Source organism: Tachyglossus aculeatus, chromosome 2 (genome assembly GCF_015852505.1).
Source record: "Tachyglossus aculeatus isolate mTacAcu1 chromosome 2, mTacAcu1.pri, whole genome shotgun sequence".
Classification (NCBI taxonomy): domain Eukaryota; kingdom Metazoa; phylum Chordata; class Mammalia; order Monotremata; family Tachyglossidae; genus Tachyglossus; species Tachyglossus aculeatus.
In genome coordinates this window covers 35,759,103-35,783,522 of record NC_052067.1, presented here as the reverse complement: position 1 = coordinate 35,783,522, position 24,420 = coordinate 35,759,103, and the positions used below count along the sequence as shown (strand labels likewise).

The 24,420-nt window shown below is 42.5% G+C and overlaps 1 protein-coding gene across 1 annotated transcript in view; it reads right to left on the bottom strand.

The window, feature by feature from the left end:
* The window catches only part of DNAJC13 (DnaJ heat shock protein family (Hsp40) member C13), a 102,608-nt gene that overhangs the window by 5,776 nt on the left and 72,412 nt on the right, over window positions 1-24,420 (bottom strand). Inside the window, exons 37-56 of the mRNA XM_038769647.1 lie at window positions 23,150-23,285; window positions 21,794-21,978; window positions 21,179-21,253; window positions 19,846-19,965; window positions 18,681-18,860; window positions 18,407-18,574; window positions 17,742-17,855; window positions 15,959-16,075; window positions 15,703-15,880; window positions 13,270-13,361; window positions 11,909-12,008; window positions 9,598-9,672; window positions 9,177-9,289; window positions 8,440-8,609; window positions 8,219-8,261; window positions 6,868-7,041; window positions 5,071-5,250; window positions 4,336-4,476; window positions 3,385-3,528; window positions 2,373-2,472 (exon numbers count right to left, since the gene is read on the bottom strand). Coding sequence (XP_038625575.1) covers window positions 2,373-2,472; window positions 3,385-3,528; window positions 4,336-4,476; window positions 5,071-5,250; window positions 6,868-7,041; window positions 8,219-8,261; window positions 8,440-8,609; window positions 9,177-9,289; window positions 9,598-9,672; window positions 11,909-12,008; window positions 13,270-13,361; window positions 15,703-15,880; window positions 15,959-16,075; window positions 17,742-17,855; window positions 18,407-18,574; window positions 18,681-18,860; window positions 19,846-19,965; window positions 21,179-21,253; window positions 21,794-21,978; window positions 23,150-23,285 — 2,605 coding nt within the window. The remainder of the gene's footprint in view (window positions 1-2,372; window positions 2,473-3,384; window positions 3,529-4,335; window positions 4,477-5,070; window positions 5,251-6,867; window positions 7,042-8,218; window positions 8,262-8,439; window positions 8,610-9,176; window positions 9,290-9,597; window positions 9,673-11,908; window positions 12,009-13,269; window positions 13,362-15,702; window positions 15,881-15,958; window positions 16,076-17,741; window positions 17,856-18,406; window positions 18,575-18,680; window positions 18,861-19,845; window positions 19,966-21,178; window positions 21,254-21,793; window positions 21,979-23,149; window positions 23,286-24,420) is intronic.

Here is a 24,420-nt window from a genome sequence, read left to right as displayed (position 1 = left end):
TGACTTAATGATATTAATGTCCATCTCCCCCTCTAGACTGTAACTCACTGTGGACAGGGAATGTGTCTGTTATACTGTTATGCTATACTCTCCCAAGCGCTTAGTACAGTGCTCTGCACACAGTAAGTGCTCAATAGATACAATCGATTGTCACTGCCTCAGCCCCTATTGGTTTCATTTTTCTCCCATCTGCACCACCATCCTCTTTCTCCCCATTTCACCTTCTGTATTCATTTTTACTGTCAGGACATACAGACACTGCAAGTTATTCAGACAGCGCCTTGAGCTCTTTAGAGCGGAAAGCACTAAAGAATCTGTCTGAATAATTCACAAAGGATGCCTGATGACATTAACATCACAGCCAAAGACAGACTGCACTGCTGCCTGGAACTCCACAAAGAAAATGCTAACTGAAACAGTCTTAAGACGGCCCCCTTATGACAGATGGCCAGCTAATGAGGAAGCTCAAACAAAAAGGATAGAAAGAATCTGGCAAGATAGCTTAGCGCTCATAGGAGAACCATTGCAAACTTAAAAAGCTCATTAACTCAGTCAGCAAGACAAAGGCTCCTTAACTCGCAGAGGGGCAAGTTTTTCGAATGAAAAGACTCTCAATATTGCTTCCATTGTCACACCAGTCTCCAGCCCCCAAAGCAGCCAGCTTAAGTCCACCAGGGCACACCTGTGTGCATCCTAAATCCACCATTTCCCAAACTGGAGGCCGCCCTCCCTCCATCCCACCTCTCAGGGAATTGCAGTGGGGATCAGAGATCCAAGCTGCAGAACTCCAGAGGGGTATTCCCAATGCGCGGCCCTCCCAGGTGACCTGCCGCTGGATTTTTCCAGCTGTCGGCTGATGGTAAGTGGGAGCTGGGTGTCATCACACTTCCCCTTTTAGACTGTGAGCCCACTGCTGGGTAGGGACTGTCTCTATATGTTGCCAATTTGTACTTCCCAAGCGCTTAGTACAGTGCTCTGCACACAGTAAGCGCTCAATAAATACGATTGATGATGATGATGATGATCACACACCGGGAAGACACAGCTAACGTCCCTGTCTAAATCAACCTAAAAGGGGAGAAACTGATCCTTTCTCAAAAGTTCGACGGTGTTTTCAGTTAACTGGCATTTCAGTTTTTCACTGAAATTCAGTGCCTGGAGGGAAATCCAAGTAGAACCGATCATTGCTGATTTACTCGACTGACAAAATCGAAGACACAGCGAAAAAAGTAGCAACGTCTCAATGAAGTCAGACGCTTACTTAAGTCTTCCAAAACTCCCTTCAAGCCATAACTTGTGTATTGACTGAGTCGGTTACAGGCTACTATATTTTTATTAATTATTATTTGTAGTATCCAAATAGCAAAGTAGGCTGAGTGTGAGACACCCAGTGGCAAACTTAGTCTAGTCCAGCGCTTAGAACAGTGCTTGGCACATAGTAAGCACATAATGCCATTATTATTATTATTATTATTATTATAGTACATGCACAGTGCTTGGCACATAGTAAGCGCATAATACCATTATTATTATTATTATTATTATAGTACATGCCACAACACGCCGTTTTTCCTCGATCGCTGGCTAACTTGGCTGTGTTAATTGTGGTACAGATGCCTCCTGGTCAAAGTTTTAACTCAGAATTTATCATTTTCCTTGATCCCTGTCTTTGTACAAAAACAGCTTCCAACTCGGTACTCAGATGGAAATAAATTATATTTTATGCTGAGAACTGCTGTATGCCGACCACAGTTCAGAGACAATAAATTTAAGCAACAGAAATAACCCATTCTTGGAAAAAAAAAAAATCAAGAACTTAAATCAAGTAGCCTAAAGATGGCAAGCCAATGCTCTCAGCTACTATAATTAGCACACACTTGGTTATTCCCAGTGTTTTATAAGCATTTTATGGAGATGCTTCAATTGAACAGTGGTGTGACATGTAATTGGAAGCTTTTACTTTTCAGTTAAAAAGCCAACTGAGATCATTCTTTTATGTGTCTAGAACAGTATTTCTTTTTACCAATAAAACAAGCAGTAACTTACTACGAGACATTTTATATGCTCAAAAAAAAAAAAGAAATGATCTACATTCTAGTACCATTTTCTACAACCGGATCTACTATGAACACAAGATAATTAGAAATTCAAATGAGGTTTGATCTTTCTAGACAGACCTTAATTTTCCAGAATTTATCGTTCCCCTCATTAACGATGGACAAAGAAACAAGTCACATTTGCTACGATTCGGAGCTTCCCTAATGCTTATGAAAACTGCGATCTTGAAACCGTGCAACTGACACAGACTTGTAAATTGAGGTTAACTGTTTCCCGAAAAGAAAGAGGAGAAGTGCATTCACAAAGCTGCTGACCTGTGAGGTATCCTGCTGTTTGGGTCTCAGAAATGAACAGGTCATGTTTCTGATCTTTGAAGGCACTCCAGATCGAAGAACGGGACAAGATTTCATTTACCTGTGAAATAAAACCCACTGCTGTCACCACCGCCGACGTGAAACTTCAGTCGGCCGTTCTTCCCAACACTCAATTCATAGTTTAGCCACTTCATATTAACCCCGGGGAAAGACCGGTAAAAGCGCGTTACATCAAAGCCTCTTCATTTGGGAAAAACAAAACCTAAAGGCAATTTTAACAACGAGACTGTCTTTACAGCACCCACTTGAAACAGTACACACAGCTGGAACATCCAAACAAGCATTTCACGTCATAAGGAAACTGGAGAGGGGACCAATTGACCCAGAAGTGCATCCTTGTGGAGGACAAGCACCATTTTGACACCCAGCAGGGAAGTCAAGCTCCAGTTTAGCACCCCCCAGGGCCCTTCCAGATTCAAATTTCATCCACCACCTCTCAAAGTGGGTCCGAGGATGGTTGGATAAATCATTTGGGTGGGTGGGACAAGGCAGTTGCAGGAACTCCCTACGGCCTACTAAATGGACAGAGATTGAAGTGAATCAGAAGCATCTCGTCACCAAGCCAAGCGATCTCGTCACCAAGATCATTGGGCATGGAGGAGTCGGGGAGAGGGCAAAGGGAGGAGGAAGGTAAGTAGATACTGAAGAGTGAGAAAGTGCTGGGGGAGAGGGAGAGAACGAGACAGGGGAAAGAGAAAGTAGAGGGATGCGGGGGGAAGGGACGCTAAGGAGAACAGGAAAGCGGGTCAGAGGGTTGAGAGGAGAAACACTTATTCCCAACTAGTCAGCTGGGAACCCGCCCTCCTACATCAACTGTCGGGGTTTGCACGACGTCCTTAAAGGCACACCGATGGTTATTTAAAAGTACTGACCAAAGGGGAAGGAAGGACTGTCAAAAGACAGGTCTCTCTTTTCATCTGGAGGCCCGGTAGGTTTCAGCACACCCGCTTACCTGCTCGCCGTACTGTAGGCTCCGCGTCATAGACTTCAGCGCTTTCACAATTTGTGCCTTTGTCGCTGCTGGGCTTTCCAGAGACTCTAGACCAATGCCTTCTAGCAGTTTTAAGAGATACGGAACCAAATCTGCTTTCAGAGCCTGAGAGAGAGAAAACGGGTTAGGGATATTAAATGTGCTTGTTCGATAATTACAATTAGACCACCCATGTTCTCACTGCAGGAGAAACTGTGTTTTACTCAATTTTACTTCTGAGAGAGAACAGCAATTATACTAGCTGTGCGTTTTCCCCATTATGAACTATGGTTATCATTTTAATCAATGGTATCTGAGTGCTTACTTCGAACAGAGCTCTGTTTGAAGCACTTGGGAGAGTACAATACAGTCGATAACACCCGATCCAAGCCCTAAGGAGTTTATGGGTCTGAAGCGCATGCGTCTGAAAATAAACCATGTGGAGAAATTATCTCCTTTGGGTGCCAACATTTGTTTTGGGTAAACAAAATACCAAGCTGAGTGTCCCTTCAAATACTGAATACTTACTGATGTATTTGAGCACAACCTTAATACAGGCATTGCTAAAATGAATCAGCTGCATTTTAAAATCAGCCTTAGTCCGCTTGCTGGTATAGTATTACGCACACCATCAGGCCACAAAAAAACCCTGGCAACTTTGAAAAGATATTTAGAAAAGTTGGTACTGAGTGGCAGGTGTAAATTCTTCCAACATAAAAGAAGGACGGCTTTTCAACAAGTGGAAGGCGTTTACAGGATCTGAGACTACTTCGAGACCCTGACAGCAAGGCACATCAGATAGGAATTGCAATTCTGGAGATTGGATGGTTGCTACTCGAAGGACAGGACGACAGACAGCTACTGCTTTCTAACATCAAGCCTAGGTCTGAAGAATCACCACATCATGGATAAATCCCAGAGAAAGCTACTTACCTGGGCTACTAAATCGCTCTGCTCCTTTTGAAACATTCGATTAATCGCTTCACAAGCCAGGCCGACTGTATCCGTTCGTTTTTTCATTCCATTCATCAGCGGGCCAATGGTCTCGAGGGATGCCATGGCTCGCACACACAGCTACACACAAAAAAGTCAGGGTCACAAGTGGGATGGTGGGAGGTGCCAGGGCTGTCAGCGCTTCTGTTGGAAATATTCCAAATCTACAGACTATAATTTCTTCAGGTAGCTGGGAAAATTCCATTTCTTGGACTAGGGACTGAACTGCATTTTTAGACAAACTAAGTGAACCCTTTTCTGGAAATTAAGTCCCAGATTTATCCTCCACATGACCCGATCTTTATCTCTGATGAAAGGATTAAGGCACACGCTCTCCGACGTGGGGAATCGACAGCACCTCTAGCAAGAAGTTAATAATCCTTCTAATCGATCAGTAATTGTCACTGCACGCCTTCATTCATTTAATCGTATTCATTGAGCGCTTACTGTGTGCAGAGCACTGTACTAAGCGCTTGGGAAGTACAAGTTGGCAACATCTAGAGACGGTCCCTACCCAACAACGGGCTCACAGTCTAGAAGGGGGAGATCTGCGTGCAAATCACTGAATACATAAATTCCCAGGCCCAGGGAGAGTTGGTCCCGTTAGGTTGTGACAGGGAAAGGAGCGCGTTGCTGGGACAGAGTTCGCACTTCTGGCAAACGCCGCTACCGTACCTCATTATCAGAGAGCGAGTGTATGACTCGGATGGCACTTTTCGGAATGGCGTTGTTCTTGTGGTTCAGGGCCTGGATAACTTTAGGGAGGTGGCCCAGGGGTGGCACTTGGTCTGCTAGCTGAGGCTGAGCAGTGAAGAGGCAAACCGTGGCCATGGTCAAAGTTTCCAAGGTTTCTCCCTGTGCGGCGAACACAAATGACAAGTTTATCTAGTCATCGGATACATTTCCAGAGTGCTAACAGAAGACCTCCTAAGTTGAAGAATGATGTTGCTATTAAGGGATGTGAAGGTCCACACCAGCTGCATTCTAAAACAAAAGCGGCCATTAAATCTACCACCTCCGCCCGGTTTCCCACCCATTTCTTTTACCATACATCTGAATTCAAAGACACAATTAATGCCCACTTAGCGCTCAGAAGCTCACCGACTGGATTAGATCAGAGGACCGCGTGAATCTGGCAGTTACGCTTTTAACAACTATCTTCAGCCAACAATTTTTAGTAAGCAACACCTGCTAGCAAGGAGCAGGAGACACCACAGCAGTGCTCGAGGGTCGGGGGGGCTGGGGGGCGGCGTGTGTCAGGTTTTCAATTTGTTTAGGCGTGAGGGAATTACATCCCGTGATCCTTCATCTTCATAAACTGCCTATCTGAATTACTGAGAAAGATTTACCGAGAATTACCCATCTGGCAAGTAAACGTTTAAAGATGCTAGCACGGGATACCTGCGGTGTGCGTATTATATTCCTACAATACCACATTTGCATGAAAATGAAAACGAAAAAGGTAATGACAAAGGTTAAAAGCTCCATTTCCCCTTTCTAGTATTTATGGTAGACTTCAGGGGAACTATTTTTTGCACTTTTTATAAAGTATATGCAGGTATGGCTAGCGATTCATAAACCAAGGGAAGGTAGCATTGAGGTGGTGTGCATGGGTGGGGGCGGGAGGGTGGTATAAATCATACAGCCACGTGCCCAGATTTTTCACAATTTTCTTCCAGGCTAAATTTCAGTAGTAAGCACTCCTATAAATCTCATAGCATTCAGGCTGTGTCCAACACGGCACACCTGGGAAAAACTTGTTTCTCGATACCACACTGGGCTGTAACCAGGCAGATGGGCATTGTGAGAAGAAAGTTCTCTAATTCTACAATAGCACTGTAGCCAAAATTTGTAGAGGCAGCATACTATGGCAGACCTATCTGACAAACAAAATGGAGCTATCTGATGCAGGGAAACACTTGCATATTATTTCTGGGCACTGGGTATTGAGAAAAATCAATTACACAGAGTTTAAGATCCAACTTAACCAGGGTCAAACTGAATCCTCTCAGGACAAAGACTGCAAGTGTCATCTCCTCAGTGTTAGGGCCATAAGGGAGGGCCATAGGCTCTAAATCCCCCTCATCCCGCTTCCTGCCTTCTCCCTTGCCCTTTTCCCAAAAGCAACACCACAAATCCCCAGACGGATGCATTTTCTGAAACAATACTGAAAAAGAAAATTGCTTAACCCAACTGAACAGCCAACCTCTGTTCAATGGACTTTTACCAGCCACAGATACAGTTGCGGTAAAAAAAAAAAAAAAAATGAAGACAAATGCTGATTAATGACTACCTTGAAGAGTACCACAGATGGTCATTTCAAATCAGTCATTTTAACTCCTAAAGTGAGTCGTTTTAATATGACACCTGATTATTTGTAGCTTAACAAAATCAATAAGCCACTATAAACTTTTAAAAATCATGGTGTTTTTAGCACCCTTTCTTTCTCTGTCTCAGAAAAGAGACACTCACATGAGGATTATTCTTTTCCAGTAGCTCAGTGAATTTTTCTAATAGTGCAATGAGGAATTCTCTGGGTTTCCGAAGAACCCAGGCTGGCTGGGCAATGAAGATCCTCAGGAAAACTCCTCCTACGGCAAGTTCGCCCTCTGCTTCCCCATATACCACTGTAAAGTCTTCAGGCAGCTGCATAAATTAGAAAAGACATGAAAATGGAAATGAATAAGAGAAATCACCCCTCGCTACTTTAGGATGAAGGAAGTACAAGCTACTGAATAGATTTTCAGGGAATGCAACTGGTCAGTAGATTAAGTTCCCTTCGAGACTGTAAACTCCTTGTGGGCAGTGAACATGGTTACCAACTCTGTTGTACTGTACTCCTACAAGTGATGAGTACACTGCTCTCAACTTGTACTTCCCAAGCGCTTAGTACAGTGCTCTGTACACAGTAAGCGCTCAATAAATACGATTGATTGATTGCTCTGCGCCCAGTAAGCACTCAAATACCACTAACTGATTGATAAGCTCCAAGAAGCCAGGGAACATATCTACCAACTCTGTTTTACTACACTCCCCCAATCACTTTCACCGCTCTGCACACATTAAGCATTCCTTAAGTACCACTGAGTGATGATAAGTTTCTCAAAAGGCCGTGTTTGTGTCTTCCAACTTCAGTGAATTCTCCCACGTAATTAGTACGGTGGTCTGTAGACATGAAGTGCTCAAATGCCATCGACTGAAGCAATACGGACAGTTTACGACAGTTTCAGGGGTCACTTTTCTCCCGTTTCAATAAGGAGGTTTGGACATTTTGCTGGGGAACACAACATGATCCTGCAAGTGGTGGTTTTGCTCAACTGCTTTGGCAAAAGATTCTTAATACGTAACAGCCAATCCCAATACGCGTGGCCTTGTGCAAAGAGCACAGGCTGGGGGTCAGAAGTCCTGGGTCCTAATCTCAGCTTCACCGTTTCCCTGCTGAGTTACTTTGGAAAAGTCTCGACTTCTCTGCAACTCAGTCTCCTCATCTGTAAAATGGAAGTTTAAGTACTGTTCTCCCACCTAGTCTGTGAGCCCCGTGGTGGATAGGGACTATAACTGATCTATCTGCATTATATCTGCCCCAGCGACTAGTGCAATGCTTGTCACATAATAAGCACTTGAATAGAACTATTATTATTACTACTCCGTCTTTCAGGGCCAAGAACCAACTTGACTGGCTCCAGAAAAATGCAAGACACTGACTAAAATTACATATTAACACGTGCTATATAGTTCCAGTCATCCAGCAAGGAGAGAATACAGATCAAGCAGTGAAAAGCAGATGTTTTTCTCCCCGCCACTGATGAGAATGGCTCTTTACCTTCCAGTTTATATCAGGGTTGTCTCTTTGATTTTTAAAATGCCTTAAAAAGAGAGAGAGAGGAAACGAGTCAACTTGAGATTTAATCATAACATGTTAACTTCAACCGACTATTTAAAATTCAAGAAACTGCTGCATTTAATATAGGTGGGAAATATATAGCCCTGTTCCACACTATAAGACTATAAGAATTGTCTCTGTTCTCATAAATCTTTACTCACTCTAACATCATCTCCCGAACTGTGGTTGATACTTTGTCTCTAGAGTTATCATTCCAAATTAACTCTGGATTTTCATGAGTTCCTTCAAAAATATGCACAGCAGCTTCAGGATTGTCTCTCATAGCATCCATGAAAACACCAGGAAGGAACTTCATCAGTGTAATTCTAACCTACAAATGGAGGGACGTAGAAGGAAAAAGGTGTGAGAAAAGAGATAGGGTGAGGAGGGACCCAACTCTCAAACATGAGCCCAGAAATATGCTAGTTTCCTGGAGGGCCATCATTTTGAGCGGCGGCAGGGATGCCTCTTCTCTGCTAGAAGATGTTACCTATGAGAATTTCAGCAATACGTTTGACCCCACTCTCTCCCGTGTCAACTGAATCCCATCTGCTCTTATTCTGTCCTCAGAAATGCAGAATAGCTACAGGGCAGCTTTTCACCTGAAAAAGCCATTCTCTTTTCAGGCTCGCTCGTTCTTAGAAAACTGTCAGTGTGAGATCGATTTGCGTGCAAATTTCCCCAAGATGATTTCACAACAAAGCATCCGGCATAAATGATAGGGACAATTTCAGATGAAAATTTAATAGTCACCTTGCCCACACTAATGGCTCTCTTTTCAATGCCCCCTCCTTCTCCAAAGACTTTGGAACAACTAAATTACCCCAAGTGAATGAAACCACGTTACTGGATGTGGCCTTAGACGTTCAGTTACCGAGAGACTCATTTTCTGGCTCACCTTCGGACCTATTAGCTTGTCTGTAGTCATCTTGGCAAAAAGCTCTGCTGTTTGGGCTCGGACTTGTGGATGAGTTGAATTGCAGAACATATCCAGCAGATAAATTAAAGCACCTGTGGAAGAGCTCAACTGTTAGTTGCTTGAACTGTACTCGGGAAGAACACAAAATGCCAAATAGCAAAATTACATTTTAACTTTAGCTCAAAAGAATAGTTATATTTCAACAGTGAGGTGGTGTCTGCTCTTCATCTATTATACGCCTCAGGAACGTAATGGCTCTTTGTTATATCGGACTCTCCCAAGTGCTTAGTACAGTGCTCTGCTCACAGTAAGCGCTCAATAAATACCACTGAGTGAGTGCGGTCACGCCAACCACCACCTGGAGGTTTAAAGCTTCCACAAAAGCCTGGAGTCCCGATACCTTTCGCCATGGCCTCTTTGATGATTTTTGTACTTGACGTCAAGGCATATAGAGTTTCAAGAACCAGTTGACGGCCTGTCGGTGAAGAGAAATGAGAAACTGCGATTAGCATCATCTCACGTCATCACACTCTAAGTCACAGTGATGTTCGACTGCCCCAGTTGCTGCTTAGGATTTGGTCAGAAGCTCTAGGAGGGGGAAGGAGGGTGATGCAGTAGGGTTCAAAGGAATAATAATAATAATAATGATGATGGCATTTATTAAGCGCTTACTGTATGCAAAGCACTGTTCTAAGCACTGGGGGGATACAAGGTGATCAGGTTGTCCCACGTGGGGCTCCCAGTCTTAGTCCCCATTTTACCGATGAGGTAACTGTGGCACAGAGAAGTGAAGTGACTTGCCCAAAGTCACACAGCTGACAGTTGGCGGAGCCGGGATTTGAACCCATGGCTACTGACTCCAAAGCCCGGGCTCTTTCACGAGAGGGGGAGGAGGTAGGGAGAGCAAGGGTGCTGAGGGGGCTGGACGTGGGGCCTGACCTGAGTTGGGGATCTCCAGCCCAAGCCTAGGGGAAATTTGGGAGTGAGTCTTCCAGAATTCTCTATCTAATCTATCATCCATCTATCTAGCTATCTACCTATCTATTAAGAATAAAATGACACCAACCATTAGGATGGCATGGCTGATTTCTCCCAGAGGCCATGGCCACCTTGAATAGTTGCGGGTGTAGTTGTAAGGTGGCCCAAATTATATTACATCCAGTCCTATGAGCCTTCCACTACTACTTGAGCTTGTTCAAAGCTCTAATGAGAAGCGGCTGGCCACTCATTGTGCCCTTGGTCACATCTTCTGAAAACGGCATGAGGGGGGGCCTCTGGTCCCAACCGCTGACAACGCTATGCGGCACTGTGAAAATATTGCAACGCAACTGCTGCCGACGAGGCAAGACCCAGGCAGAGGGAGGAAGGGAGGGCAGACAGGCCAGGAGCACCGCTGCTACTACTACTGCTAAGTACATAGTATGGGCATCTGGAAGGCTGGAGTGGAGGATGCGCAGCAGCAAGGTGGTGGAGTGACATTTGCCAGAGAGGGTAGCCCTTCAGAAAAAGAAGCTCAACTGCTAACGATCCCAGGGGCACCCTGACCTTCCAGTGGAATGCCAGTCAGCCATACTCTGGCAAAGCTGTAGGAGCAGGAAGGCTGGGAATCTGACAGCCAAGGTGTAGTCTCCATGGGGGCTGCCAGCAAAGATGACTCCCGCCCTGTGGGCTGGCAAAAGACCAGAATGGGCCGGACCACAGCCACCATCCAATCCACAGTACAGGCCAGTTCCACGGGCCTCGAAAGGGGTAAGGCCGATGTCCTGGTTCCCTTTGGTCTTTTCCAGGAATAGACCTGTATATATGCTTGTACATATTTACTACTCTATTTATTTATTTTACTTGTACATATTTATTCTATTTATTTTATTTTGTTAATGTGTTTCGTTTTGTTGTCTGTCTCCCCCTTCTGGACTGTGAGCCCGCTGTTGGGTAGGGACCGTCTCTAGATGTTGCCAACTTGTACTTCCCAATAATAATAATAATAATGATGGCATTTGTTAAGCGCTTACTATGTGCAAAGCACTGTTCTAAGCGCTTGGGGGATACAAGGTGATCAGGTGGTCCCACATGGGGCTCACAGTCTTAATCCCCATTTTACAGATGAGGGAACTGAGGCCCAGAGAAGTTAGGTGGCTTGCCCAAAGTCACACAGCTGACAATTGGCAGAGCCGGGATTTGAACCCATGATGTCTGACTCCAAAGCCCAGGCTCTTTCCACTGAGCCACAAGCGCTTAGTACAGTGCTCTGAATGAATGAATATGTTGCCAACTTGTATTTCCCAAGCGCTTAGTACAGTGCTCTGCACACAGTAAGCGCTCAATAAATACGACTGAATGAATGAATCCCGGGGAGATGTAGATGGAAAGTCACTGCAAGTCTCGTGAACCTACAGGGAGTGGATCTGCAGAGGTAGGTAACAGATTATACAAATCAAGCATCAGGGCCACGGAGTCTTGGATTAATTCTCTGTAACAAAAGGTTTGGGGCAGGACTTCAAAACTGGGCTGTAACTGGCAAACTGCTGTTTATTTTTTTTTTTAATTATACTTTTTATCCACCTTGCAGAACTGCCCTCAACCCTTAGAGGTTACAAAGAATATGGCTTATATCTAGCAAGTCTGAGTCGCACAGAAACCTGCTTTCATTTCTTATTAATGTTCACATGGACATTTTGCAAAGACGTACTCTATCCTACGCTCTTACTTACTGGACGGCAATGAATGCAGAAGGGCCAATAAATTGGACAAAACCATTGACTCCGCAATATTATTGACACATTCTTGATTGGATGTCACTATGTTCACGACCTGAAAAAGAAATCACGAACCAGGCATAAAGAAAATGGCACAGTATTTCCCGGTGGCACCCTGGTTTTGATTCTGGACCTACATGAAATCCGTTCCCAGTGCAGGTTTTACAAAGGGCATACTGAAGTAACTGATCATTACATAAACATTTACACGGCAGTAATGATTTTATTCACTACTGTATTTTAATTTGCTTTGAAGGGAAAAGAAATGAAAGCATTCATTTTAAAAGCCGGACTTGCAAGAGGACAAGGGAAACAAACCCTCTTATTTCCAATTATAAACTAAAATTCCGCAAGCGTACATCTCGTTAACAGCACTGACACCTTCACATTTGTTATGAAACACCGAAAAAAGATCAGGATTGGGAATGAAATATGCTAATTATCAACACAATAGTACTATAGTAAAAGTACCACTGTTCCTTTAAGTCTAACTCACAGTTAACAGTCCTTTATTGGGATTTGGCAAACAGCTCTAACACCCAACGCTAATACTACGTCAGACTGTACCTCTAGACTGTAAACTCCCTGTGGGCACATGTCTACCAACTGTGTTGTAATGAACTCTTCCAGGCGCTCAGTATAGTGCTCTGCACATACTAAGCACTCAGCACCACTGATTGATTAATATGTCAGCAAAAGAATGAGGAAATAGTCTGATGTAAAGGAGCGAGATTTGTCAAGTGGCAGCACTTGCTTTCCGAGGACACCTATTCAATGTCTTGGCTAGCCAAGGCATGTCAAGGTAGGTCAACCCTTTTTTAAGAAAGCCGTTCAATTTAAAAAACCATGAAATGTATTTCCAATCAGGCACCCGAAGGAACTACAGAAACAGAAAACTGGCGTAAGTTTCATTCCACTGTTCTCTGGGGAAGCAAAAATTACCACATTATATTCTGATAAATCTGAATCAATAATAATAATAATAAATACTACTAATAATAGTTATCTGTCACGTGCTTACTTTGTATTAAGCACTGTACTAAGAGCTGGGTTAGATATAAGATAATCTGGTCAGATTCAGTCAGATATGTTCCTAGAGTTGCAGGGATGCAGTCAGACCTTTTTTTTCCTGAGAAACTATTCAGTATCCATTCTTATTTCAAGAGGATCGGTTCAATTTCAAAGCCACGTCCACTGTGGTTTTTAAAAAGGTATATAAAAAGGACAGACCCGAACACTCCATAAGCCCCTCTATTCAGGAGAATCAGATGTTTGACACCATCTACTACAACGCTTTGCTACAAAAAGGTTGTTACCTCTAAAGCCAACTGTTGTACTTGACCAGCTCCATGGACACGGAGAAGAGAGAAGATCAACTTAAAGTGACCGATGCATTCGCTCTCAGACCCTGGGGGAACGAAACAATGCTTAGTTTTCTGGTAGAATTGTTTGCTTTCATTTCTGCAGTTTAAAGCTTCAGAAACGCAAACTCCACTGGGATGATAAGACAAGTAGACCAACACTGAGAAGGTTTTAAATCTGGAGTCAGCAGCCCGGAGGGAAATTTTTTAGTTTTAAAAGTGGAAGACGCAGCAAACTACAAATGTTTGGGGTTTTTTTGTTCATTTCTTCTGCTTATCCACTAACTCCAAGTACACTATTAGATAATGGGGCTTTAGGACTACATAATTAATAAGTATCTTCTGTTAATTCTTTCACCTTGCTACATAATATTTTGCTCCTTCACTAGTTTCGTATAAACGCTGCACTTACTGATTCAAAGTCGAAGTTTGAGTACGCTATTTCTGGGCAGTTAGGTTAGGAATTCTGATACATTTCAATGATGCTTTTAAAGGAAATGCACCGATTTGAAAACAATAAGGCACTTGTGCGAAATGCAAAGGAACCATATTTTAAGGTGCAGCAAGGCCTCTGGGCATACTTTTCAGGGCTTCCATAGATTTAAGCTTGCTAAGTGTCTGCTAAATATCATTTCGGAGACACATCTCTAGGAAAGGCGCCCACACCATGCCAATACCTTTCACCCCACAAAGCTCTGAATTTTGCTTATTGTTCACCAGCTGTAATCAAATGGTGTGGCTCAGTGGAAAGAGCACAGGCTTTGGAGTCAGGTCATGGGTTCAAATCCCGGCTCCGCCGCTTGTCAGCTGTGTGACTTTGGGCAAGTCACAACTTCTCTGTGCCTCGGCTACCTCATCTGTAAAATGGGGATTAAGACCGTGAGCCCCACGAGGGACAACCTGATCACCTTGTAACCTCCCCAGCGCTTAGAACAGTGCTTTGCACATAGTAAGTGCTTAATAAACGCCATTACTACTATTATTACTATAATCAATCACTGGTATTTATGGAGTACAGAGCACTGTATTAGGATCTTAGAGAGTACAAAAGAGCTGGAAGATTTGATCTTTGCCCCCAAGGAGCTTACAGTCTAGTGGGGGAGACACTGAAATAAGCCACAGAAAGGGGAAGGGAGAGAGTATAAGAATCTGTACCGAGATGACGTGGGGCTGGGGTGAGTATCAAAGTGCTTACGGAGGGACCTAAGTAATAACAATAATAATAATAATAATAATGGCATTTATTAAGCGCTTACTATGTGCAAAGCACTGTTCTAAGTACACAGGTGATGCAAAGTGAGGAAGAATAAGGTGGGGAGACAGACTCAAGGTAGGCTTCCTGGAGCAGATATGATTTGAGTAGTGCTTTGAAGATGGAGAGACTGGTGCTCTGTGATAGGTGGAGGAGGGCGTTCTAGGTAAGTGCGAGGACATGAGCAAGGAGTCGATAATAATAATGATGGCATTTGTTAAGCACTTACTATGTGCCAAGCGCTGGGGGGATACAAGGTAATCAGGTTGTCCCACAAGGGACTCAGAGTCTTAATCCCTATTTTACAGATGAGGTAACTGAGGCACAGAGAAGTGAAGTGGCTTGCCCAAGGTCACACAGCAGACAAGCGGCAGAGCCGGGATTAGAAGCCGGTCCTCTGACTCCCAAGCCCGGGCTCTTTCGACTAAACCAGGCTGCTTCTCAGATTCTCCAATCTGCAGGCTAACATTTTGGATGGGTTTTAGAGATGATGCAAAGCTAGAACTGACAGAATCGGGTGACTGAATATGCAGGTTAAAGAAGAGCGGGATCAAGGATAATGCTTGGGATGCACGCTTGTGAGACATGGAGGATGGTGGTATTGTCAATGCTAATGGAAAAAAAATCAAGGGGGAAGGAGAGGGTTTGGGTGGGAAGAGAAGGAATTCTGTTTTGGACACGGTAAATTTGTGGTGTCAGCTAGATATCCAGGTAGAGATAGCCTGGGGGAATAAAGACAACTTGAAATTTGTGGGGGGCGGGGAGTGAAGAAAGAGAAGAGAGGAGAGAAAAGAGAAAGAGAAGAGAAAGGGATAGAGGAATGGTAGTTGAAGCCATGGGAGTGAATGATTTCTCTAAGGGAGTGGGTGTAAAAGCTATAGCTTTTGTTGTTCCTAAGTTCCCTTAAGCACATTCAGTCCTTATTTTCACTCTATCCAAACCACTTGAAGACATATAAACTCTCCCATCCACTTCATAATTCATCTGAACGGAAGTGACTGGACATGAAGAGACTGTAAAAAATAATCTTTAAGGACCAGTTGCTAATATGAATCCTCTTTCCCAGAACACCCGTAACGGACTGTCCCTGTCAAAACTTATTATTTGCTTCACGTGACGAACACAAGCCTACGCACCTGGGTTGTGTTTTATGACATTTCTCAGAGCCTCCAAAGACATTTCAACCCTCGGCAGCCGATCTCCGTGCTGGTCTGACTCCACTTTGGCAGAGTGTGTTATGGCCATGAATGTGTGGAGATACTGCGCTTGGGAGCCTACGTAATCCAAAAGGCTTGCGGCAAATGCTTTGGGAAGCTAAGTCAAAACACAGTTAGACGTTTAACTTGTAAAGATTCACGGTAATAACTCGGACACAGAAACACGGACACTCACCTCTAGCTGGAAGGTGGGCACTTCATTGTACACCCTAACAAAAATCTCTCCGACAATAAGTTCCTTTGCATGGTCGCTGTAGACAAATTCTGATCCGTAACTTTTGTCACAATCACCCTTTGAAAAAGAAAATGTTTATTGGCTATACCTTAAAAATTATTCATCCTGTTTTGGTAAACAGAATCACTGTAACTGTAGTACCATATTTCAAACCCTTGCAGGGTTGGAAGCAGCTCATCAAAATGCATTTTATTCTGTCTATAGAAAAATATTAGGAGAACAAATCATAAAACGTTTGTAGTTGCAAACGATTTAACTCTGGCCAGTCTTAGCTATATATTCCTTTAAGATAAGCTAGAAAAATTGCACCATTTTTAATCCACATTCCCCCTCTCTTATTCTTTAAATTATCTGGGGTTAAAGTGTACTACAAACTAAGTATTAGACGGCAATTGTTCAAGAACAAACTAAAATGCATAATGGCATTACAAGATTCCCCTATTCCATGAATTTAATAACAATAATTATAATGATGGTATTTGTTAAGCCCTTACTTTGTGCCGAGCACTGTTCTAAATGCTGGGGGAGCTACTAGGTTAAGAGGTTGTCCCACGTGGGGCTCAGAGTCTTCATCCCCATTTTACAGATGAGGGAACTGAGGCCCAGAGAAGTGAAGTAACTTGCCCAAAGTCACACAGTTTGACTAGGGCTTTATCAAGGAGATCTGTAATTTAATGTCCATCCAACCCACCAGATCGTTAACTCCTTGAGGGCAGGAATGGTGTCCACCACTGCTGTATTGTACTCTCCCAAGCACTTAGTATAGTGGCCTGCACACAGAAAGCACTCAAATACCATTAACTGATTAAGACTGCTTCATGTTTGGGAAATTACAGAGCTGTATAAGCAAGAACAACTACTCAATAGTTACAAGATTTTGAAGAAGGACTAAGTTATTAGGTTCAATCAGTCTGGAGACCTAAAGACCAAAAGGGAATATGAAGGAATTTGGTACACTTGTTTTCCACCTGCTAGACCGGGAATTCCTTTACCTTGAGAGCAGGGATTTTGTCCACTTACTCTATTGTATGCTCCAAGCACTAGTAAAGTGCTCAATAAATACATTTCTACCTTGGAAAAAGTTGAAGGATGGGACAAGAGAAATGCAATTAAATTGCAGAAAGAGAAATTTAAATGTGACAGTAGGAAGAATATATCCTTTAAATTTGATACTAGGAAGAATATATACATATAAAAGATCAAGCACATCCTTATAAAGAAAACTGCAGTTGACTATTTCCATTATCTTAAATTTTAAGGAGAACAAGGGTTTGCAAGGAGCTTAGGATGATCAGCGCAGTTCAATAATCAAAACTAGATTCTGAGGAAACCACTGTAGACAACAACCCTTTCAATGGTATTACCTAAAATTTCAATAACATAATCAAGCTTAGCTTATTCCACACAATTACCCAGTCAACTTTTGACTAAAACAAAGGGCCTGGATAATAAATCCAATGAACACCTGTACCTCCCTCCTGTGGCCTACCTTTAGAATATTTACAATAATTGCTTACAGTGAAATACACTCATTTCTAAACTCATTTTTAATGTTTTCTAAAACCCATTAAAAATCACTTAAAATCAAAGCTCAAGCAACTGCAACATACCACTAATGATATATCCCATTAACCTAAACAGCATTAACTTTGTTACTATCCTATCTGGTTAGAGACGCTCAACTAACCAAACTTGTCTGTTCATTTAATTTCTAAGGGCTTACTTTTTTAATCATACTTTCTTGTTGCGATTCAAGAAATTCCAGCAGTTCTGCTCTCGTTCCATTATTCCATATCAAATAAGGGGACTCCGTGTTGCTGTTGAGCATCTTCAGAATCTAGGGAAGATCACAACTTAATACAATTTTTGAGATGAGACTTAGAAAGCATTTTAGATCCTAAAATCCAAATCTTATTGGAGCAGTTTCCTCTGAGGTGAAATGTAATGTGCTACATTTGTGTAGTGCTAATGAAGAGGGGAATGGGAAGAAAGCGGGGAACGATGGGAAAGGTTCTCTTTCCAAAGATTTTATATTCATGTCATACAAAGATCACACACCCTTCTGGGTAGGCCATAGATGTGAGGACACACTAAATTGGTGCGCAAAACTGTTAAAGTCTTTGCTTGGAAGAAGTAGGTGGATATCACTAAACACTACAATAGGAAGTATTAGCATTTCCTCTGCTCTCCACCACCATATTATGCTTTACGGGTAAAAATGACAACTACCTTTTCACATTCCCTTAGGTTTACTAAAAATTCAGTGGGAGCGGTCTGATTCCTTCCCCGTGGTATCGTGAATTCTCTTACTCTCCAACAACATCCTAAACTCAGAAGTTATTTTCAAAAATCAAATGAAAAACCTGGATTGACACAATCCGAGCATACCTCAGTAGGGCCAACAACGGCAAGTTTTCTAGCGACATAGGGTGTCAGCATACCAGCCAAACTTTTCCTTATCGTTGGATTTTCCGGAGTAGTTTGATCATCAGGTAAATACCCTCCAAGACGGCTCAGAGCAAGAAGACTCAGTTTGGCAAGACTATTGGCTACTTCCTGTTACGAAAGAGGTATCGCTACTTAAGGGCACATTACGAAGGTGTCACAAAAGAATAGAGCATTCAGTCTGTGGAAACAAAAGGGCATTCCCAATTTAATTTACCTGCTGATTAGTCTCCTTGCTTTTTTGGATGCCACTCTCTTCTAGTGTGTAATCATAGTTAAAAAGGTAACCAAGTAAATGCCATAAAATTCCGGCTTGAAACAAGTGGGTCTGTAGCCAGAAATCCACAGCAAAGGAGCTGACACATTCCACGCCGAGAGAAGCCACCAGTGGGATACTCTGAGAGGTTAAAAACAAGAGGACTAAATTAAATGTACTAAATCAAAGCAGTTGCCACAAGTCAGCAATGCTCTGCGTTTATTCTAGATTAACTAGCCCTTTGCAGAACCAGCCTATAGTTTCTGTTCTCTCTAGCACTTGCGAGCATATTTGTTTTTCTAGAGAAATTCATATTAAAGTCCTACACGTTTGAGAAAAGTCTAACCCTGAATGACAAGTTCACCTATAATTTAAATTCATTCATTCATTCAATCGTATTTATTGAGTGCTTACTGTGTGCACAGCACTGTACTAAGCGCTTGGGAAGTATAAGTTGGCAACATATAGAGATGGTCCCTACCCAACAGTGGGCTCACAGTCTAGAAGGTGGAGACAGAGAACAAAACAAAACATATTAACAAAATAAAATAAATAGGATAAATATGCACAAATAAAACAGGAGCAGCGTGGCTCAATGGAAAGAGCTCGGGCTTGGGAGTCAGAGCTCAGGGGTTCTAATTCCGGCTCTGCCGCTTGTCAGCTGTGTGACTTTGGGCAAGTCACTTCACTTCTCTGCGCCTCAGTTACCTCATCTGTAAAATGGGGATTAAGACTATAAGCCCCATGTGGGACAACCTGATCACCTTGTATCCCCCCGGCACTTAGAACAGTGTTTTGCACATAGTAAGTGCTTAACAAATACCATAATCATTATTATTATTATGTCATGACACAATAATATTAGTAAAACCTGAACAATAAAATAAATTGCAAAACTACTGGCTGCTTTCTATTACGAAAAAGAGGTTTTTTATTCGCCTATTTAAGGGGTCCACTAGACTAGAAGAACTGAGAAATTGTCATATCACTATGCAGAATGTACCTATAGGAGTAAAATAAAAATCCCAAACCCCTTTAAATGCTTTTCCCTCAGAGCATTTCTAGTTCTGGGCACCTGTTCCTTCATAATTGATCCTGCTTGGGTAGCAACTCTGATAGGTCTTACCTTGCCATAATACAACACCCGACAGAGATCTTTGATGATATTAGGCATTTCTGTGATCTTCTCTCTGCATTCCTCAAATTGTGCTGCCACACTATAGCACTTGCTGATATGCCCACACACCTGCAATTAGACCCGATATTTAGACAATATTTAGTCTTGTGCATTTACTTCTGTAGGAGGCACACCAGAGAGCAATACAAATCCATTTTGAAATGTATTGATGAAGAGTACTATAGTAATTTCTTGGGAGGATAGAACAGAGTTTAAGTAGACATAATCCCTTCCCTTGAAGGAGTTTATATTCTAGAGGGGGAGACAGACACTAAAATAATTTACAAAAAGGAAGTAGATGGAATGTGGATGTCAGTGGTATTTAATGAGCATTTATGTTGTGCAGCACCCTAGACTGAGGACTTGGGAAAGTACAATACAGTTGGTAGTCACAACCCCTGCCCTAAAGCAACTTACAGTCTTGTGAGTGAGTGCTTCAACGATACGGTATACTTAAAGTGCTACATTTGATTTTCACTTCATAAGTGCGTGGTTGGCTGAAAGTACTGGGGTGGTAGTTGGAAGGAATAAAACTGGGGAGTGATGAGAAATCTAATCAGGGAAGGCCTCCCCCAAGAGATGAGATCAGAGGAGAGCTTTGAAGATGGGGAGAACGCTTGTCTGAAAGATGAGAAGGAGGGAGTGCTAGGCTGGAGAAAGGGAGAGATGAGAACACGTAAGCTTCAGAGGAACAAAGAGGACAAGCTGGGGTACAGTGGCAGATGAGCATAGTTATGAAGGAGGGAAGTTGATTGAGTGCCTTAAAGTCAATGGTCAGGAATTTCTCTGATGTGGAGAAGAATCGAAGCTTCTGGAGAAGTGTGCAGAATGATGTTTTAGTAGATGCTTGGTTAATGCCTTAAATTCTCGGGTAAAATGTTTAATAACAACCTCATTAGTGCTCCTTATACAGTGAACTGACTCATTTTTAGCTCTTGCTGTCACCATCTTCAATTAGAGTCTGGCTCTGCTCTTTAGCATTCACAAGGTCACCTTAGAGCTTCCAAATACTCTATCTAATTTTATCCAAATTTCATTCGGTGGAAAAGCGCTAAAACTCAAGTATCACTGCTAAAAACATGCCTCACGCCTTTGAGTTTACTAAGAGTTGTTGAAAAAAATTAAACCCCACCAGAAGCAATACCAAAAAGATGTTCCAAAGTTCATTTCTTCTTACTGATTCCAAAGGAAATCATTAAAGAAAAAAATTGAATGAAAAACAAGCAGTAAGTTAAACAGGACACATAAGGAGGGGATGGTCTTTTTTTTTTTTAACCCTTACCTGGACTGACATATCACTTGGCTTACTTGAACGATTCAAGACTGACACACAGCGGCTGAATGCTTCCTGCAGCACCTTTTGAAAAATAAAAGCTCGTGAGTATTTGGCAGCTCTCAGATGAGAGTTTTTCCATCTTCATGTATGAACTCAAGTCCTTTAAATCTTATCACGGCTTCCTAAATACCCTCTAGTTTCCCTGAGTGAACCTCCTTAAATTTTCTCCTCAGGAGTCATCTCCCTGGGTAGCAACAGAAAATGCAGGACGAGGGCACCGGGGGATGGCACAAGGCCCCCGTCGTAGAATGGCTGTGACCAGTGGGACGTTTTCTGGCATCCTTTCTGGCTTGACCACTCTCTGAATTAGCTATCGGAGTACGGCAAGACTTCAAATACATTAAACTTTGGTGCAGATCCAAAGCCTGGCTCTTGGCCACACAAACCCATGGCATTCCTCTCCTCTCCAGATTCTGCTTACCATACACGAGGCCTAAATATGGAGAATGCAGAGGTGCAATAGGGTGCCAACTACTCACACCTCAAGATGAAGTTTCTGACCCCATATTAATTATCCCCATTTGCTTTTCTTCAGCACGTGATCAAGTTGTCCGGGGTTACCTCTATTCCATTCTCCCTCCGAAGTTCTTCGGCATTGAGGGCCGAACAGTTGACAGTATGGAAAGCCAACTCGGCGGCAGCGGGTAACAGAGGCGATTCTTTAGAAAAAAGCAGGTCGTCTGACGTTTCCATGGTGATGGTCCTGATTAGCATGGGGTATCCGGCGTACTTGTACGGTTGTAAGTCTAGGCGACCAGAAGCAACTTTTTAATCTAATGGCTAGAGGGTTTTGGCAAAAACTCAATCGCAGTCAAGTATAGACACTGGCAATAGTTCTCATTCACCTAAATTTCTACAGATTTGTACGGAAATGAAAGAAAACGTTCCTTCAACTCCCCCTCCCCACTCATAACTTTTCTAGAGTATTAATTTTGTTGCCAGAAGCATCTAGCTGCCTTTAAAAATCTAAACCATTTGATAGGGTAGTTTATCAAGTGGTAGGTTTATCAAACGGTTTGGGGCCGTTGATGGGTCTAAGTAATTTGGGACTGGTATATAGGATTATGCACCTAAAGACAATTTTGAGGTCAGAGCAAGGTTGGTTGGTTGTTGGTGAAGAGCGGGATTTTTTTTTCAGCTACACTCACTTCACTGGGTCTCCTGGAGAGAATTTGGTTCTCATTAATTTTCCATTTTAACTGAATTGTGTTTACTTGTTACTCAGAGGCTGCTTCAATTACTTTTAATTATGTTTTTAGCCTGTTCAGTAGCTCTGCTCATTAGTACCGCATTACCTTACCTGCATATGGCATAGGTATAGAATGTGACATTTCCATTTCGGCAGTTTTCCTTAAGTTTAGGTTTAACCATACTCAAAAAAAATAACATCCAACCAAGTAGCAACACAATACAGCTTTGTCTCACTTGACTTGGCAACTGTAGCCCTTTTTGGAAGGAAAGAAGTTGACTTCCCTTGAAAGGCGCATTAGTTGTGAGAATTAAACAACGCAAGTTAGAAAACATGGGAGAGATTGCCAAGGGAAACTGTTTAGAACTTTGGTTCATCTTATTTTTTGACGTTTTATTTGACCCTGAAGTTGCTTCCAAAATCCCATGCGCTAGTAGCTCAAAAATAATGTAAGAATTACCAGACTAGGTGAATCTTCACATCTCATCAGCCCAGTATTCTGTCTGACAGAGGCAGTGAGAAATACTTGGGGAAGAGTGTGATAGTTGCCTTCCTCGACACCCTATTTAGAGATTATTCTTCCACATCTGCAATTTTTCCCTTAACATTCCACCCCACCGTATCACTCTTTATGGGCCACTTGTATCGCACTCTTGACAAAAGAAAGTTGAGCTAATTACTAAGAAAAGGCAGATTTGAAGATAGGAGGGGTGGAAAGGCGTACTTACCTTCTTTATGTCGGTTGAACAGAATGCTTTGTGCTTTCAGGATTAGAATTATATTCTCTGGATCTGGACCATCCACTATTTTTGCTGATTTTGTGCACAAGAATTCATATGCTTTGTTCACTTGCTCAAACATATCCTGCAAGTAACCAAATTATAACTATCAAGTTCATTTGAAGGGCGTTGTGTTCTCCAGAGTCAAACTATTAGCTTCAATATGATCTAGTGATTGAGAGCTTTAGCTATTACTTCATTTAAACTAGTCAATTGGGAATTTAATGCTAAAATGACAAATCACCTTCTGTAAAGTTTTTGGTAAATCTGTTTAAGATTTCCTGGCGGAGGACCTAATTTAACTCGATCCTACTAAAGTGCTATCTTGCACTGTACTAAGCCCTGGGGTAGAGACAAAATAATGGAGTTGGACACAGTCCCTGTGTCAAAGTAGGAAGGAGTAGGATTTAATCCCCATTTTGTCAGGGAGGAAACCGAGTCACAAAGAAGTTAAGTCATTTGCCCAAGGTTGCGCAGCAGACAAATGGTGGAACCGAGATAAGAACCCAGGTCCTCTGTCACCCAGGCCCGTGCTCATTCCTCTTAGATATATTTTCTCTAGAAAACTGAATCTAATTACATTAGCTCTGCTATGGTCATATATGTATGCATGCCAATATAAATGTGCTTATGTATTTCAGTAGTTAGCCTTGTTACAAACTACCATAAAAGGGGACTATTCCCACGGCTATCCATTTTGGGAGTACAAGGATACTTTGCACTGACGTTATTTAGGAAGCTGCTATCCCAAACCCTAAAATACTCATTTCTCTTTCAGTGACTTTAACTCCACCTAGTTGGAGGCTGTCACCGAATTAAAAACTTTACAAAATAAAACCAGCGGGTGGCTTTGAAGATCTGACTGGCGCTGAGCCAACGCGTCTCCCACCTGAATGGTCTCCAACTCCACTACAGTTCAGACTTAGATGTGGATGGGGAAAAAAGAAAGAAATAAAGAGGTGCTGGGCAGAATGAATCTTAGTGGCATGCTCTATGTAAAGCCACACAGGAGCTCAAAGGTGAATTTCACCATCAGTGGTATCTACCTCAAATACAAAAGACAACTATATAGAGAAGCATGAGCAGCTTTTTGCACAAAGTAAGGGAAGAGGGACTTAAAGGGATAAAGGGACAATGGGAAAAGGTTACATTGGGGGTTGGGAAAAGAGAAAGGTTAGCAAGCTTCCTAAATGACGGTGGAGAAAGGTGAACCCACAGAA